The sequence below is a fragment of the Festucalex cinctus genome, chromosome 9, assembly GCF_051991245.1.
Source record: "Festucalex cinctus isolate MCC-2025b chromosome 9, RoL_Fcin_1.0, whole genome shotgun sequence".
In the NCBI taxonomy this organism is placed as follows: domain Eukaryota; kingdom Metazoa; phylum Chordata; class Actinopteri; order Syngnathiformes; family Syngnathidae; genus Festucalex; species Festucalex cinctus.
The window spans coordinates 8,445,952-8,462,172 of NC_135419.1; the positions used below are offsets into that span (position 1 = coordinate 8,445,952).

Consider the following 16,221-nt stretch of genomic DNA (forward strand, 5'->3'; position numbering starts at 1 on the left):
GATAATTGCCAAATTTTCATTTTATGATAGGGTTTTTTTTTGAAGAACGGGTGAGTATTTCAATTAGGCTTACTCCATACAGATTCTATGGATCAACTTCTTAGAAAACAAAATGAGATATTGATAAATTTAATTAAACCAGAACAGTGGTGGGACGTTTATTTAGCTGCTGGGTGGTGTTTTAGGATTTTAGAAATGCATGTATATCGGGTGTATATATTTTAAATATATTTCCATCTTGCTTGTGAGACTTTTTATTTGAACCCATCAATTTTTCATTTTAAATACTATAACATAGCATGTGTTTTGTTGCCCCAAGATTATCAATAGCATCATATTTCTATGATGAGTTTCACAATTGGGATGTTGCAAGTTGCTACTACATTCATACTCGTTTGGAATTGAATAACATGACATATATATTTTGTTTTAAAACAAACTATTTTGAACCTGAAAGAGGATTTGATATTAATGCATCAACATTGGCCATATAGTCAACACTTGGTACATTAAAAACAAATAATAGACATCAAATAGGTAAACCAAGGAAAACAACTGTCATTGAGGACTGAGACCATTTGAGAGCTGTAAAGAAAAACCTTTAAACAACTGTTGGTGACATTAGCCACAACTTCCAGAGGGCATGAGTGACAGTCATAAACATAAAAATACATCTGCTTCGCTAGATGAACACACATTAAGTATAAGATAGAATTTGTCAAAACGTACAAAGACTCAACATGTGAAACAAAGATTACCTCAGCGCACAACAGTAGTTGAGAAGATCACATGCATAGTCAGAAAAAGCCACAGAAGAGAGTGACTCGTACACTTTTGATAGATTTCCATTCCAGAAGTTCATTTTATATGAGGACAAATATGAGCAATATTGTCCAAAACAATTTATCCCCCATTTTCTAGACAGCAAACATGTGCTTGTAATTTATAACAATGAGTCACTTGTGAGTCACAGACATTGAAAAGTAATCATAGTATTGATTTTTAACAGGTTAACCTTATTCAATGACAAATACAAGCATCAATAGATCGTTTTACTATCCTTTTTCTTTTCATCAGTCATTTTGCTTCTTGTACAAAAGCTCCATCACATATTTTAGGCCCATTTGGATTATTTTTGATCAGCCAGTCAGCAAGCCAAACCTATTGAATGACACAATGTTAAGGTTTTAGGGAACTGAGGTCATTATGGTGTTTAATGAATCTGTCTGTCTTGAATATTAAAATAAAATTAATTACTTACACAGGGGTTCAGTGGTTTGTGTTTGCAGAGCTCAGTGAGTCCTTGTAGCAGTGTTTCTTTCACATATCGACCCAGGTATTCTTCAGTTTCTTCTTTTGTGGGAAAAGCCTCAATCAAAGCTGCATATGGACACAATTAAAAGTGCAAGTGTTGCATGTAAAAAAACGTGTGTGTGGGTGTGTGTGTGTAAGCAACTTACTGTTGGGGAACATGAATTGGATCTCTCGGGCAGCAGCCTGAAATGACTCGATCGCTACCATGTAGAGCGTTTTGCAGATCAGACGTGCCATATTTTACGCGAAGGCTATGAGAAAAATCAAAATACACATTCACAGGAAGATCAACACTCACTAGAGACTGGTAGGCTGAATTACAGTAAGAAAATGAATATTAAAATGTAAGGGAAAAATATAAATGTTCTTTCTATGTCTATATACAAAAGTCTCTTTTCTCTTTTGCCGAGATGTAAACACATTGGGAGAAAAATAGGCATTTGCGTACATTTAAAGGTTAGCACAAAAAAAAATTGTCAAATGGGTATTGAAATGTACCACTTCATGGAGCTCACCATTCTACTTGAGTTTTTGTGATCTTAGCAGGTCCAATGATTGATTTCCAGTGTGCAATCGCATTGTCTCGGGCCAGGGTCAAGGCAATGATTGGACCAGAGCTCATGTAGGCAGTCAAACTAGGAAAGTTGAGTTTTCCATAATGTTCTGCATAGAAGTCACTGCACTGTTCTGGAGTCATCTGCACATTTCTTTTCTACATGCCAGAGATGAATTGTTAGACAAATCTTGCAATGTGCACACAATTGTTGACAATGATTTCAATTCAACATCGAACCATACCTGCAAAATAGAGAAGCCATTTCTCAGAATGATGCCCTCAATCTCTTCACTTTTATGGACTGCATCTGGCTTAATGAGCGCCAAAGTTCTTTCCACATGAATACGAGGAAACGAAGCGGGGTCCATGTTACACGAAATGACGCATAAGCGCTCGTTCAGCTTTCTTGGTACATAGCCTCGTTCATGATGTTGCTAGGATACGGTAAACATCGTACCGCAAGCCCCCAGGACAAAACAAATACTATGCACTCAACAAGTTGGCGGGCCACCACGTTTGATTTTCGCTAATACGTCTAATTTACATTTACATAAATTACTCCTAAATGGTTACAGAAACAATTCTGTGTTCACATATATTGGAGTCTCGAAGGACAACACTGCCATCTAGAGGCCAGGAGCGAAAACCAAATTGCAAAAATCATTTGATCACCAATGTCACTCAAGAGGAAAGACAAATTGACAGCGAGGCAAAATTTAACTTTCTAGTATATCAAAACCTTAAATGCAGCTATAACGATTGGACAATATTGTGAAATTCCTGCTGTTTACAACAGTGCCATTTTGGTACAATATATTGTATCAAATAGTGATATTCATGTCAGGATACGTTTTTGACAAAGCATGAAACCCACACACAGATTCTTTCAAACAGTTTATTCAAAGTTACTTTGATGAAAAGTTCTTATCGAGTTCCAATAGTAACCTGCCACACTCTGATCTGGTTGTCAGTGTAGCCAGCAAACAGGGTCTGTACAGAAGGGAACAAAAAGGGAGACATGTTAATATGAATCTAAAATTATGTTAAGATTTCAACTAAAAAAAAAATAATTATACTACATTTGGCCCCTCATATTTGCAGGACTGTCACCAGTGGACATCAGAGTTTGAAGTGAATGGGAATAATCACTGGGGGACAATCACTTTTTGACACATCTGTACTGAAGCGAGCATGTACCTGTCCATCAGCAGACCAGGCCAGACAGGTGCATTGTGGGGGTTCGGCCTTGCAGTTTGTGCTGATCACCTCCTGTTTCAGCTCATCCACAATAATCTTGCCTTCCAGATCCTGCAGAAATACAGACAACCTTAGTCAGTTAACACACAACGGTAGTTGGACCAGGAGATAAGCTCCATTTTTCAAATGACTCAGAAACAGCCTCTTTATCATCAAATCATTGCAGTTGGCATTGGAAGTTTCATCACCGTCACACACAGCAACTTTAAATGCAACCAACATGGCTTTGAGAGCAGTTTGAAGTTTTACCCAGATCTTGATGCTGGGACCGGTGGCTGCGCACAGCCAGTAACGGTTGGGGCTGAAGCAGAGGGCGTTGATGGTGGCGCCGCTGTCGAGGGTGTAGAGGTGCTTGCCCTCGTTCAGGTCCCACAGCATGGCCTGACCATCCTGAAGAGGACAAGACAAACATACTCCAGTCATTGTACTGAGACAATCACAAGCCCCCTCTTCATCATCACTGAAATGCAGATGTGTGGAAAAACATGGTTGGTTGAACCCCACACCTTAACCTGGTGTCATGTTTACCTTCCCACCAGATGCACATAGGGACCCATCAGGAGAGACGGTCACTGTGTTCAGGTAACCAGTGTGGCCAATGTGGTTTGTCTTGAGCTTGCAGTTTGCAAGGTTCCACACCTTGAAGCAAAAAAAAATGTCATTAATATAAAGGCCACACACAATTCATACGATGCTGCACAGCATTATGCCCTCATACCAAAAGTATTTCATCACTGCATGAAACTAAGACAATACATGCAAATTTTGTAATAATCACTGGGCAGAGACAAATGTACAAATATGCATTTCTGACGAGCAGTCTGTAAGGAAAAGAATACAAACTTTGACCATCTTGTCCCAGCCACAAGACACAATAATGGGGTTGCTGCTGTTGGGAGAGAAGCGCACGCAAGACACCCACTCGGAATGGCCCTCATCCTGGAAAGGCAAAAAGAACAAGAACAATATTGATTACCTACGGTAGCATTATTGAAATTGAAATTAGACCTTGTTAGTAAGGCAGCAGGTATGGAATGTTTACTTAATCGAGTATTCTGCCATTGGACCTTATGCATGGCAGCTCATGATGTGTTTTTGGAGAAATATATGGAGCTGGGCGAGCTTCCCGTTTGTTTATATTCTAAGCTACAAGAACACCATCTGGGATAAAAATAATCTCATTTTTAAAAATTGTTTTAACGCGGAGCAGATTTTTGTAATCGGCATATTCAATAGGTCAAAGCTGGTGCTGGCCACATCGCCCAGGCATCGCTATGCTTTAGACTAGCGACCGGAAATTGGCATGCCTCGCAGTATCCAAACTACGGAAATGATGAGTGCATAGAGTCCATTTTCCCAATGATTAATTGAATACAAAAAAAATTGCATGATTAAAAATAGAAATAGAGCAACTAATTGGAAGTGTGTTATATTCAAATCACTGACCCGGGAAGCTTCCAATCAATTAACCCAGTTTTTCATTGGACTGCAAAGTTTCAATTTTAGCCACCCACCTGGATAGTGTACTTGCAGATTCCGAGCGTGTTCCACAGCTTGATGGTCTTGTCCCGAGAGCCGGACACAATCTGACGGTTATCGGCAGAGAAAGCCACGCTCAGGACGTCCTTGGTATGTCCAAAAAAGTTTCGGGTGGTCTTGCCACTGTGGAGATGTCACAAAACAATTGATAAGGAAAATAACAGGGATGTGCAACTACCGATAGCAGGCCTTATTTACAGTGCGTTATGAAATAAAGCTGAGTATTTCAAGTAGGGCCCGACCGATATGCATTTTTTTTAGGCCGATACAGATTATTGACAGACAAAAAAACGATTAACTTGCCAATTATTTAAAAAGATATACCGTGAGGGAATTTTCTTAAGAAGTTTCCATAAGTTGGACAGCAAAACCCATGGAAAAGTGTGATACACTGATCAATCAATACAGACTGGCTGAAGGTTTAAAGTACACCCCTTAATGTAGCATGTAATCCGCGTAGTAGACACGAACACAATCACTGGTTCCATATATTCCTCTAATTACACAAGCCACATGTCTTATTGACGTCTTGTATTTACGTGGAAAGGTCCCACAGGCGGAGGGTGCCATCCCAGGCTCCAGACAGTGCAAACTGGCCATCAGAGGAGACGACCACATCGCTAACAAAGTGAGAGTGGCCTTTCAAGCATCGCTGGGGGATGCCATAGTTGGTTTCATCACGGGTCAGCTTCCACATGATGATGGTCTTGTCTGTGAGGAAGAAATAAGAAGTCTTAAGTTTAGGGTAGATACCTTTTACTCAGGAAGTACACTGGACGCACGTTAGCTTGAAATGCTAAAGTGAGATCAACATCTCTAAACTTTTGATTTTAAACGATGCGTTGCACTTCTTGTGGTAGCTTCAAATTTCTACAAGAAAATTTCGAAGATCGCCAGTCCTTCTTTTTACAGCCAGTTACAGGTGCCACTAGTTAGTAGCTAACGCGGCTAACAAACGCTTTCCTCACGTCTGCCCACTAATGTCAGGCTAAATAACTAGATACAGTAATGTCATACTTTTAACGACAGAATACCTTTTACACCCACTCCCAAAAGCATTGTGCTTTTTTATTTTTTTTTACGCCAAGACAACCAGCTGAGCTCGCTCGTCGCCTATTGCTAACGCAGCCATGTTGGCAAAACCGGCGGGGGAACCTCACCTCGGGACGCCGACAGAATCATGTCGGGATATTGAGGCGTAGTGGCGATTTGGGTGACCCATCCACTGTGCCCCTTTAGGGTACCCCTCACTGTCATCTGCTCGGTCATTTTGGCGTCGATCGGTGATGCCTTCTACAAGGATGGAATCGGATTTTCAGATGTCCAAGTTTACCTAGGTCCTCATTGCATCTGGGCACGGAGAAAAAGGAAGTTGAGACCCGGATGCAAAAACTATGAGGGGTGAGAAGGCAGCAAAGGATTCTGGGAAGTTTGGAGATAATCGAGCAGCGACAGTAAACAATGATTATTGTTCACGCACTTGACTGGTAAAAAATAAATAATGTTTAAGTGCCATTTATTGTGGTAAATAAAGGTTATTTCATGACGTTTTAAGTGAAAACTGGGACTGTGATTCTGTTGTATGAATGGCACCGCATGTGTACTTTACTGCCTGCTAGTGGTAGTGCATTTGTCATCGATAGAAAAATAAAATTGTGTTATAATTTTCGGACTAGTGGTTGAGAATCAGTGATCTAAAATAGTTCATGTATTTGTTTATGTTTTATGACCATTGGACCAAGCTGAAAAACAATACATTTCAGATGCTATTTAACTTTCTTTCTTTCTTTCTTTCTTTCTTTCTTTCTTTCTTTCTTTCTTTCTTTCTTTCTTTCTTTCTTTCTTTTTGAAGTGATTGTTAAAATGTGATATGGTATACCAGCTCCCTCCAGTGGCAGGCAATAGAATCACTGCCTTTATGTACAGTTTACGTATGGAACTGTTTGTTTTAAAGCATTTATGTAGGCACAATTTTTAATTTATTTTGTGTGCCATGCTTTAATTAAATCATTTAGGCACATTCTTTGATAATTTTCATAAGTACGGTGTTAATGTTGAAACTGTGCATGATGCTAAAATGGCTTACCAATAATAATAATAATAATAATAATAATAATAATAATAATAAATATAAGCGGTAAAACAACGGCTACTGTATTTTAATGTTATTCATAATGGTGGTACATAAAGAGCCTTTTTTTAAGGTGGTACTTGGTGAAAATATTTTGATAACTAACGAATTAGGATAACATTAAAAAAAAACACAAAAAAACCCCACTTCCATTTGCATGAATTAAAATTTAACTTAAAAATCCATCATGGAATAAAATGAAAGAAGAATAAGAAAAAAACCCTCAAAAAAGATGACCTGTATTGCCCCGTTAGCTTAAATACATTTGGGAAATTGAGACCAGTTTACCTTTGATATCCTTGTCATCGCATATTTGTGCGAGAATACAGTATTTAAAATAACATCTTCAAGGGTCTTAACATGCTCCCACATCTTGTCTGCATGAACCCAAACTAAAATATAGCAATGGCTGCAGCTGCAGCGTAAGGCAAATATGTCTATGTTAAATCAAATGAAATATGTATGACACAAGGGACAAGGCAAGCATAAAACCATACTTTATTTCAGCCATGTTAAATTGACCCAAATTAAACATATATTTAAACAATTACAAAAATAGCTTAATTCATTTACAACCAAATACACAACCAAACATTCTCACAAAGTCAAGCTAATACTGTGATATTATTGGCTACAACACCAAAGAATCTAGACATTGTGCTAATTACTGACTCTGTTAAGCCTTAAAACTGATAGAACCTGCAAAAGAAAGCCTTGTCCTATGTTAATTGTAAGACAACCACACAGCTTCCAGTCAAAAGGCAACACTTTATGCTTTACAGCGACTGTAAACTGGTTTGAGTTAGCATTTCTGATGTTAGCTTACGGGAAGCTTCTCATATTAAGAAAACCTTTCAAATACAACTACATACATGAAGGTTTATGCACAAGTAGATCACTTGAATCTACAAATCCTGCTATGATTTTTTTTGTTGTTGGTTATGTCAGTATAGAAAATTGGCACATGTATAAAGCTTGTATTACTTGCTTTGGTGACATTTCAATGCAATGACTACCGATGAAGAAAAAAAGAAGTCAGACAGTCAAAAGTAGGTCATCTATCCATTTTCTTTTGAACAAACTGCAGCCAAAGTTGTACAAATAAAAATAATTAACTAGTATTTGAACTTCCTATTTGTCATCTATTGAAGTACACAAGGGACTATTACACCTGCATAGCAATTCAGAAAGTTAACAATTTCCAAAATGACTGGTTTACTGATGTTCAAGAAGGTGAAATGTAGTTTCCCATTCACAATAACATAGTTCTGTTGGTGTCCTCTCTGTTTTGTGTACATGTAGCAAAATAATTGTGTTTATCCTGTATCTTTAAATCATTGTGGCACATATAAATAAACTTGGCAAATACATAAGTCCAGCTAAGTGTAGCAAAGACAAAAAATACACCAATAAAAGTAGTGTTGTTTTTGGCCCCCGATACCGATACACAGTTTTGCAGTATCGGCCGATACTGTACCGATACCTATTTATTTTTTGTTTTTTTTTCTTCCCCAGCATGAAAAATCTGCCCTGCCATTGATTCAGAGCAGTCAAGGACCAATAGTATATCTTGGCTCGGCATCCAGTGAAAATATCACACATTTATGAATGTTGTGCACAAGCAAAACACAAGAAGCTGGATCCAAAGTCCTATATTAGCATCCGAAATAATGGTATCGGCAAGTTACTTGTTAATACTTGCCGATGCCGATACCGGTATCGGAACAACACTTAAAAAAAAAAAAAAAAGTCCTTTTACCGCTGGGACTAAAACGTTTTCATGACAATTCAAACAGAGCCCACAAGATGGCAACATAAACGGCATTCAAAGCCAGTGTAAGATTACTATATCAAACTGAATTCCAAACAAAAAAGTTGGTGGACATTTCACCAAAAAAAAATAGTTTAGTCGGTCAGTAATCAGTTTAAAATGACTAAAAAAAAAAAAAAAAAACAGTTTAAAATTACTAAAAAAAAAACTAAAAAAAAATCATACAAAGAACACACATTTAAATCAGCAGCAAGAAAGAATAAAAATGTCTTCATCTGGTATTAAATGACCATAATCAGTCAAACTGAATTACATGTGGTAACGCCAGTTTAAAGTAATTAAAACTCGACCAATAAAATTATGAAGCTGATTAGCTCCATTGAATGATGCATTGGTTTACTATGAATACTGTAACGGCTCCTTCAAATCGATCAATAAACATGGCAATGCATAGGAATGCAAAACGCAACATGACAACACACATTTCCATGTGTGTTGGAAAATAAAAAGGAAAAAAAAAACAGTAGACAGCCTATAAAAGAGTGCTTGAAAAGCTATTTCTATTCATCTACAACATGGGTTATGATTATGCAGTTAATTTGGGAAGATCTTCACTACATAGCCAAACAAGTGATGACTAAAATCATAACGTGCTGTAAATCCTTCCCTATGTGCCAGTGACGTCACACCACATCATCAGCAGAGAGCTTCCAGGGCATTGCGGAAGTGGATTTGTCGACCCCTCCAGGAGACTTTCCATATCGGAGGATTTAATTGTTCAGTAAGACACAGAGGCTGTGCAGGGTAGGGTGTGCTCTGCTCCATAAAGGCCCCTCTTTAAATGTCCTTTTCCCCAGCAGGCCCTCCCGCTCGCCTTCAAGGCTGAATAAGACGCTTGCGTTTAATCTTCTGCCTGGCCATCTCCTCCTTTCAGAAAACAGAGAGGACGAAAAGAGTGATGCACACTCCTTCATCAGCCACTGCAGAGATCTATTCAAGCATCCATCAAGCCAGGGTAAGTCAGACTTGGTTAGTAAGGCAGTTAGACTTCAGCACACTGCCCTTTAAAGAGTCCCGCTTCCAGTTCAGTTTTTCTTCGGTTAAAGCATGGTTTTCTTGAGTTCTTACAATACTGCCGAGTTGTCCATGTTTCAATATATTATATAAAAATGTTTATTTAAAAAAAAATACAAATGAAATGTTGTTGGTAATCAGTTGCAATATATGCCAAAACAATATGTACAGGTTCCATGCTGCTGGTTAGTCATAGTCATCACTGCAAAAGAAGAATAGAGGGGATACAAGATTAGTTGCTTATTAATCACATTATTAGTTTTGATCCATTTGATTTAAACTCACTCATTAAAATGTGCAAATGTTAGCACTATGCATGTAAATGATCCCTGTGTTAAGCAGTGGACTTGAGTGCATTACGTTTTAAACAACATCCCAATTTCAAAGAAGTTGGGATGTTGTATAAAACGTAAAAAAGAAAATGATACAATGATTTGCAAACTTTTTTCGACTAGTTATAATATTATACAAAGCCAAGCTGTTTAATGTTCAAACTGATACTTTTTTTGTTTGTTTGTTTTTAATATTCACTCTGCCACAAGTTCCAAAAAAGCTGGAATGGGGGTATTTATAACATAACACAACACAACACAACACACCACACCACAACACAACACAACACAACACAACACAACACAACACAGCACAACACAACACAGCACAGCACATCAAAGCAAAGCAAAGCAAAGCAAAGCAAAGCAAAGCAAAGCAAAACAAAGCAAAACAAAACAAAACAAAACAAAACAAAACAAAACAAAATCTAAAAACAGTTGGGTCAAAAATAACCCAAATTGTGTAAAAAATGAGCCAACCCAACTTTACGAGTTATTTGACAACATTTTGCATTAATTGAATAACCTGTTACTTGAATTGGGTCAGAAATGAACTGACCCAACTTTTACAGTTATTTACCGTAACCCAAAACATTGGGTCCAATTAAATTAATAATCCATAAAGCAAATCTTTTTTTTTTTTTTTTTAGGTTGTTTTGTGGGTTATTCAACTTTTTAGGCCAACTGAATAACCTGATTGAATTGGGTCCGAAATGAATCGACCAATTTCTTAGGGTTCAATAACTCAAAAAGTTGGGTCGGTTCATTCAAACTAAATTAATAACCCACAAAGCAATCCATTTTTGGTTATTTTGTGGATTATTTTTCATTTGACCCAACATTTTGGGTTAATTGAATAACCCAAAAAAGTTGTATCGAACCATTTTGACCCAATTTAGGTTAATTTTGACCCAACTTATTGAGTGAATTGAATTTCGCTTTTGCAAATCATTGCATTCCGTTTTCATTTGAGTTTTACACAACGTCATTGAAACTAGGATTTTTCATTATCCCAGTTAGTTGTAATTAAGGCTAATATTTTCATGGTAAACGTGCTGTACGTATGCACTGTTAGATTTCTCACCTTGTGCCAGCAGCCTGGTATGGGCAGCCCATCATGTCCCTGCACAGTAACAACAACAGATAAATGTTCATTAACACAAAGTTAAAATGTTGCTGCATTATTACAGTGGATATTAAAAGTCTACACCCCCCCGTTCAAATGCAAGGTATTTATATAGTCCCTCTGACAATACCAAATAATGGTTTATTTGAAAAAGGCTGTTCCCTAAGAATAACTAACCTTTATCAGTGTCACCATGCAAGCAACAGGGTTCAACAAAGTCGACAAAGACCCACAAATGAGATTAACACACACATATAGCCAAAGTACAGTGGAGGAAAGAGCAGTGATACTGTACCACAGGACAAGGGGCCACAGGGGCGGAAGGAGGAAGAAGAGGAGGTGGAGGAGAAGAAAGTGCTCCTTCCACAGTGAGATCTTTTTTGTCATCACAATCCTGTTAGCAAGAGCCAGTTACACATTCACAACTTGGATGAAGAAACTTACAGAGCAGAAGAAAATTGGAAAATTGAAATTTGAACATGAGAAACAGGGAAAAAAAAAGTAATCCACGAGTGATATATTAAGTAGCGGTCAGTAATATGGATGGCGGTGTCGTACCACAGGACAGGGTTGGTCCAGGCCTGGAGGACCCTGTTCTCCCTTCTGACCCTTCAGTCCTCTCTTTCCAACACTTCCTCTGTCACCCTGCATGAAAACAAAACAGGGTTACTAAAGGCAACCGACATGTACAAGTCTTGAGATTTGTTGTAATGTCTGTATGTGCTGTTGTATGAAATATTGACGTGTCAATAAAAATATCACTGGTTCTGCTCCTTGTGAAAACATTTCTGGATTTTTTATTTATTTATTTTTTTTGTGCCAACCTTATCTCCTCGTTCCCCCCTGTCACCTCTCTCTCCCATGAGGCCTGGGAAACCCTGCAAAAAGATCAACAAAGAGGTCAGAGTGCAGCTTCTATGCAGGATAATTAGAAATGATCCAATTTAAATTCTTAGACACTCACGTCAAGTCCGGGTTCCCCTGGCCTGCCCTGTGAACAGATCCACATGACAAATTGCTTAGTGTGAAGTTTTACATTGATAGATGTTCAAATTGTGGATGTGGTCAACTGCCTACTTTTTCTCCTTTGGCCCCTGGAAGACCCACGAGGCCCGGAGACCCAGGTGAACCATGAAGGCCGTCCAATCCCTGCGATTATAGAACATAAGCACATTACCATTGCTGCAATATGTCTGTTTCCTTAACTCATTTGCTCCCAAAAACGTATAAAAACTTCATATTTTAAATATCGCCATGGTCCCAAAAACATTACAAAAAATGGCCAGCATGTGGCAGCAGAGTATAAGAGATCAACGAGGGCCATGTTGCAACAAGCTCTTTTTTTCCAGTGTTTTAAACTGGTTTGTGAATAATGATGAAACTTAGCTACATTCTAATGCTAATTGCTGCAAAATGGAAACAGATACAAATATACTTTTTTTTCTGATGAAATAAGAGACTCTAATCTTTCTTTTGGCCGGTTCCACTATTCTTTGGGCCTTGGAAAAACAGTCAAAATCCAGTAAAACAGCCGGGAGCGAAGGAGCTTGCTTGCTTCAGTGAAAATGGCTGCGAGTGAATGAGTTAACATGTTTGAATCGGCTTGGTGTTACTCACTTTAGGTCCTGGAAAACCGGTGTCTCCTCTCTCCCCCTTTATCCCAAATCCTGGCTCTCCCTGCATTGCAATACAGTAGCGAAAACACCAAACATTATGACACATCAGCCACCGAATAACTGAGAGGTTTCCTTGCATGCTCACCTTTGGACCAGGCATTCCATGCAGCCCCTGAAAAACATTTTATGTGAATCTATGATTGCTTGAATTTATTGTGCTGCTTGCAATAATGAAAAAAGGACTCACCATGGATCCAGGTGACCCAGGAACTCCCGGTGGACCTGGTGGACCAGGAGGGCCTGGCTGGGATATCATTTGAACCTGATCGCATAAAAAGTCAAGGGATCACACTATGTGACATCATTCGCAATCGGTCAATCGCAGTAGATGAATGTGAGTCAAGTACACTACTGCTAGAAAAACGCTTCATTTAGTGGCATGTGATGGAACGGAAGTTGTGACGTTTCCAAATATTTTGACATTTAAAAGAACCCTCGAAAGCATCTCTCAATATTAATATTCAACTTCGTAGGAATCTTAATTCCATTTTAAGTAAATATTTAAACATATCAATGACACTTTAATGACAACAAATCAAGTCCACTGACCAAGTTGTCATCCAGTCTGCAGTCACCCTTTTCTCCTTTCTGTCCATCCATGCCCTGTATGACAAAGCCCAAATTGAAAGAATTGCCGATATAGATCTTCTATTGGATATCAGTGTTCTGTGCAAGTACACCTAATTAATTGAAGTGCATTTGCTCACAACATACCGTAGGCCCAGAAAGGCCCATCTCTCCCTTTTCTCCTCTTTCTCCTTGTGGTCCTATTTCACCCACATCACCTTTAGGGCCCTGATGGGGAAAACAAAGTAGACAGATTTGTAATAGTGAACAGCCAAAAAACGACTGACAGTATTTCAGAACTTTCTTTTGCGCACCTTCTCCCCATCCACCCCGGCTGGACCAGGTAAACCAAGCTCCCCCTGAAACAAAAAAAAAAAAAAAAACATTCTTAAGTAATGAATATGACCCAAATCAGCTTTTAAGAAAGCTACCAAAGTGTAATTCGTCTTATTGCTAAATCTGGGCAGAGCAACACTTGGTTTGCAGGACGATAATAATGATGATTGATAATACCTTTTCTCCTTGGAGACCTGGGGGGCCAGGTGGTCCAGGTGGGCCCTGGTGAAACAAGCAACAAAAGAAGGTTTCGTTATGCTTTTGGCTAGCTACCATTTTGAAACTTTTTTGCCATGTTCATCTTGTTAGCTGGTTAGAGGTAAACTTGCTAACTGGAGCCAGTCGCTATGAAATACACTAAACAGAATAGTATATTGTGCAGTTTTTTTCCCAGGCCCATACTGTGCTCTCCTTTAAAGGAGCATAGAAGCTAATTATTTAGCAATATGTTAATATGGGACTAATAAAATGTTATCTCAACTTATTGTGGTTGAACTTTGCTCAGATGTAAAGCTGCAGTGCATCATGGAGTTGGTTGTAATATTTTTTCTATTCTATATAACGGATTATAAGGCATCACAAATACTGTATTAGAAACACCTCTCAATATAATACAATGCTTTTCAACATCACCTCAAATTGCAACTGTACGCTACTTGAGGAGTGACGACTGACTCCCTTAAACTAGGCACCTAATTCCAACAGGGATACACAATATTAAGTTAATACTTCTCCCTCTGAAGTACTCAGTCATCTTGAAGTCATTAAAAAAGTAAACAACATTGCCCCCTGGAGGTGTATATGCCTCTCTCCTGTCTGCCATGCAATTTATAATGCTGCGTTTGTCTTCCATTAAAGCCATGGCAACCATTGGTTGGTCTGCAAACATCCATCACGGAAAAAGGAAGGTGATCAATGAAAATGCTAGTGAATGAATGGTATGAAGTTAATGTTTTTTTTTTTGTTTTTTTTAAAGCAGGGGTTTAAACCATGAAGTAGGGCTCCTCAATTATGGAAAAAATAATAAGCACAATTATTTTGACAATAATTGAAATCATGATTATTAAAACAATTATTATTATTTTTTTGGTACAAAACAAGAAAATGTTTAAGCATTTAAAACATATTAAAACCAATAAAAAAAAAATAGAAACACTATAATTATGTAAGTTCCTTTTGGCCCAAACAGAATTTATATATATATATATATATATATATATATATATATATATATATATATATATATATATATATATATATATATATATATATATATATATATGTATATGTATGGATTTTTTTGATACAAAAAAAAATGTTTAAACGTAAAAAATAAATAACAAATATTAAGACAAATAACATTTTTTGAAACACTGCAGTATAATTAGTCAAGTTCCTTTTGGATTATTTTTTTTTAATTAGTTATTTTAAAAAGGTGCAAATGTCTAAATTTAAACAACTCAAAAATTAGTATTAATAATCTTTTTTTATTTTTTATTTTTTTTTAACAATTATGCTGATTTTGCAATTGTGGAATGTAATAATTGATTAAGTGTACAGCCCTGCCAAGAAGGTTCATCATCATTTTGGTATTTCACACAAATGAGTGAAATCAGATGCAGTCTAGCTCAGAATGTATGTTATGGTATCAACTATCAAGTGATACTTCCTTCCGTGAAAGGCTTCTGATAATATCTCATGTTCACGTGTTCTCTGACTATTTTCTAGCAGCAGTGCAGGGCCGAGGGGAACCTAGCTCTGTTAGTAGTTGTTTTTAAATTAAATACACACTCCACGGCAGAGATAACCATCTGGCATTAGCATGTAGCAGGGGACGCGGTCGAGCGGGACGTGATGTTCTTTGCTAAGCATTCCCTTAAATTGTGCACCAGCTGAGTAATGAGGAACAGCACAAACAGAGGAACACCATGCTGCTCGATATATTGTGAGGCACGAGATGGCATGAAAACACACTCAAAACAACGTGACAAAGGCTGTTGATGTTTCTGCATGATTGAGCATGCTTCTGTAACCTCCGCTCGAATGGATAGGGGCGTCACGGTTCTCCACAGATGGCGAGAAGCAGCAGACAGTTCAATAAGAATCTTTTTCAATATGGTGTCGAGAGTGGCATTTTTGAAGTTTTTTGCAATAAAGGGCATATTGGTTAAAGAACGGTGCTTGTTCAAGCCTATGTGAGTCTACATATTGATATCTTTTCCAGTGTGTGTTAGTCACTGTTGACACCACCAAAGACCATGCAAAAACTGTTGTAGATTACCGAAATACTGATTGTGTTGATGGCCTGTGAAACAAAACAAATCATGCAGCATCACTATCTCGTTTTTCTCTTTTAGTTGTTATGTAATAACCCCCCACTCTCAAAAAGGAATACATGGACATACAATTGAACCTCCAAAATTTAACATATTCCATTCTGGGACTCTGTTTGACTTCCAAGTTGTCCAAAGTTCAAAAGAGATTTTTCCAATTGGAAATAATGGAAAGGGAGTCTCAAGGTGATAAAGATTTGATTGACATC

At 37.8% G+C, this 16,221-nt stretch overlaps 2 protein-coding genes and 1 pseudogene across 3 annotated transcripts in view; all 3 read right to left on the minus strand.

Moving 5' to 3' along the window:
• Positions 1–193: 193 nt before the first annotated feature.
• LOC144025848 (nucleoside diphosphate kinase homolog 5-like) lies at positions 194–2,413 on the minus strand. The gene is given in 6 exon segments (XM_077532211.1): positions 194–1,161; positions 1,262–1,380; positions 1,461–1,509; positions 1,511–1,565; positions 1,830–2,026; positions 2,113–2,413. Coding segments are annotated over 6 exon segments (630 nt in total). The 5' UTR covers positions 2,239–2,413; the 3' UTR covers positions 194–1,077.
• A 338-nt stretch (positions 2,414–2,751) lies between these two features.
• rack1 (receptor for activated C kinase 1) lies at positions 2,752–6,057 on the minus strand. Its single transcript, XM_077532503.1, has 8 exons — positions 5,827–6,057; positions 5,206–5,377; positions 4,642–4,789; positions 3,971–4,066; positions 3,656–3,766; positions 3,377–3,517; positions 3,068–3,178; positions 2,752–2,860 (listed from the first exon to the last, which is right to left on the minus strand). Exons 1-8 carry the CDS (start codon positions 5,933–5,935, stop codon positions 2,795–2,797), a joined length of 954 nt encoding a protein of 317 aa, XP_077388629.1. The 5' UTR covers positions 5,936–6,057; the 3' UTR covers positions 2,752–2,794.
• A 1,221-nt stretch (positions 6,058–7,278) lies between these two features.
• LOC144026406 (uncharacterized) overlaps positions 7,279–16,221 on the minus strand; it is a 115,358-nt pseudogene continuing 106,415 nt past the window's right edge. Inside the window, exons 17-30 of the transcript XR_013285129.1 lie at positions 13,857–13,901; positions 13,658–13,702; positions 13,491–13,571; positions 13,326–13,379; positions 12,964–13,038; positions 12,862–12,888; positions 12,718–12,777; positions 12,178–12,249; positions 12,065–12,091; positions 11,925–11,978; positions 11,659–11,745; positions 11,396–11,494; positions 11,059–11,097; positions 7,279–9,495 (exon numbers count right to left, since the gene is read on the minus strand). The product of XR_013285129.1 is annotated as an uncharacterized LOC144026406 (transcript). The remainder of the gene's footprint in view (positions 9,496–11,058; positions 11,098–11,395; positions 11,495–11,658; positions 11,746–11,924; positions 11,979–12,064; positions 12,092–12,177; positions 12,250–12,717; positions 12,778–12,861; positions 12,889–12,963; positions 13,039–13,325; positions 13,380–13,490; positions 13,572–13,657; positions 13,703–13,856; positions 13,902–16,221) is intronic.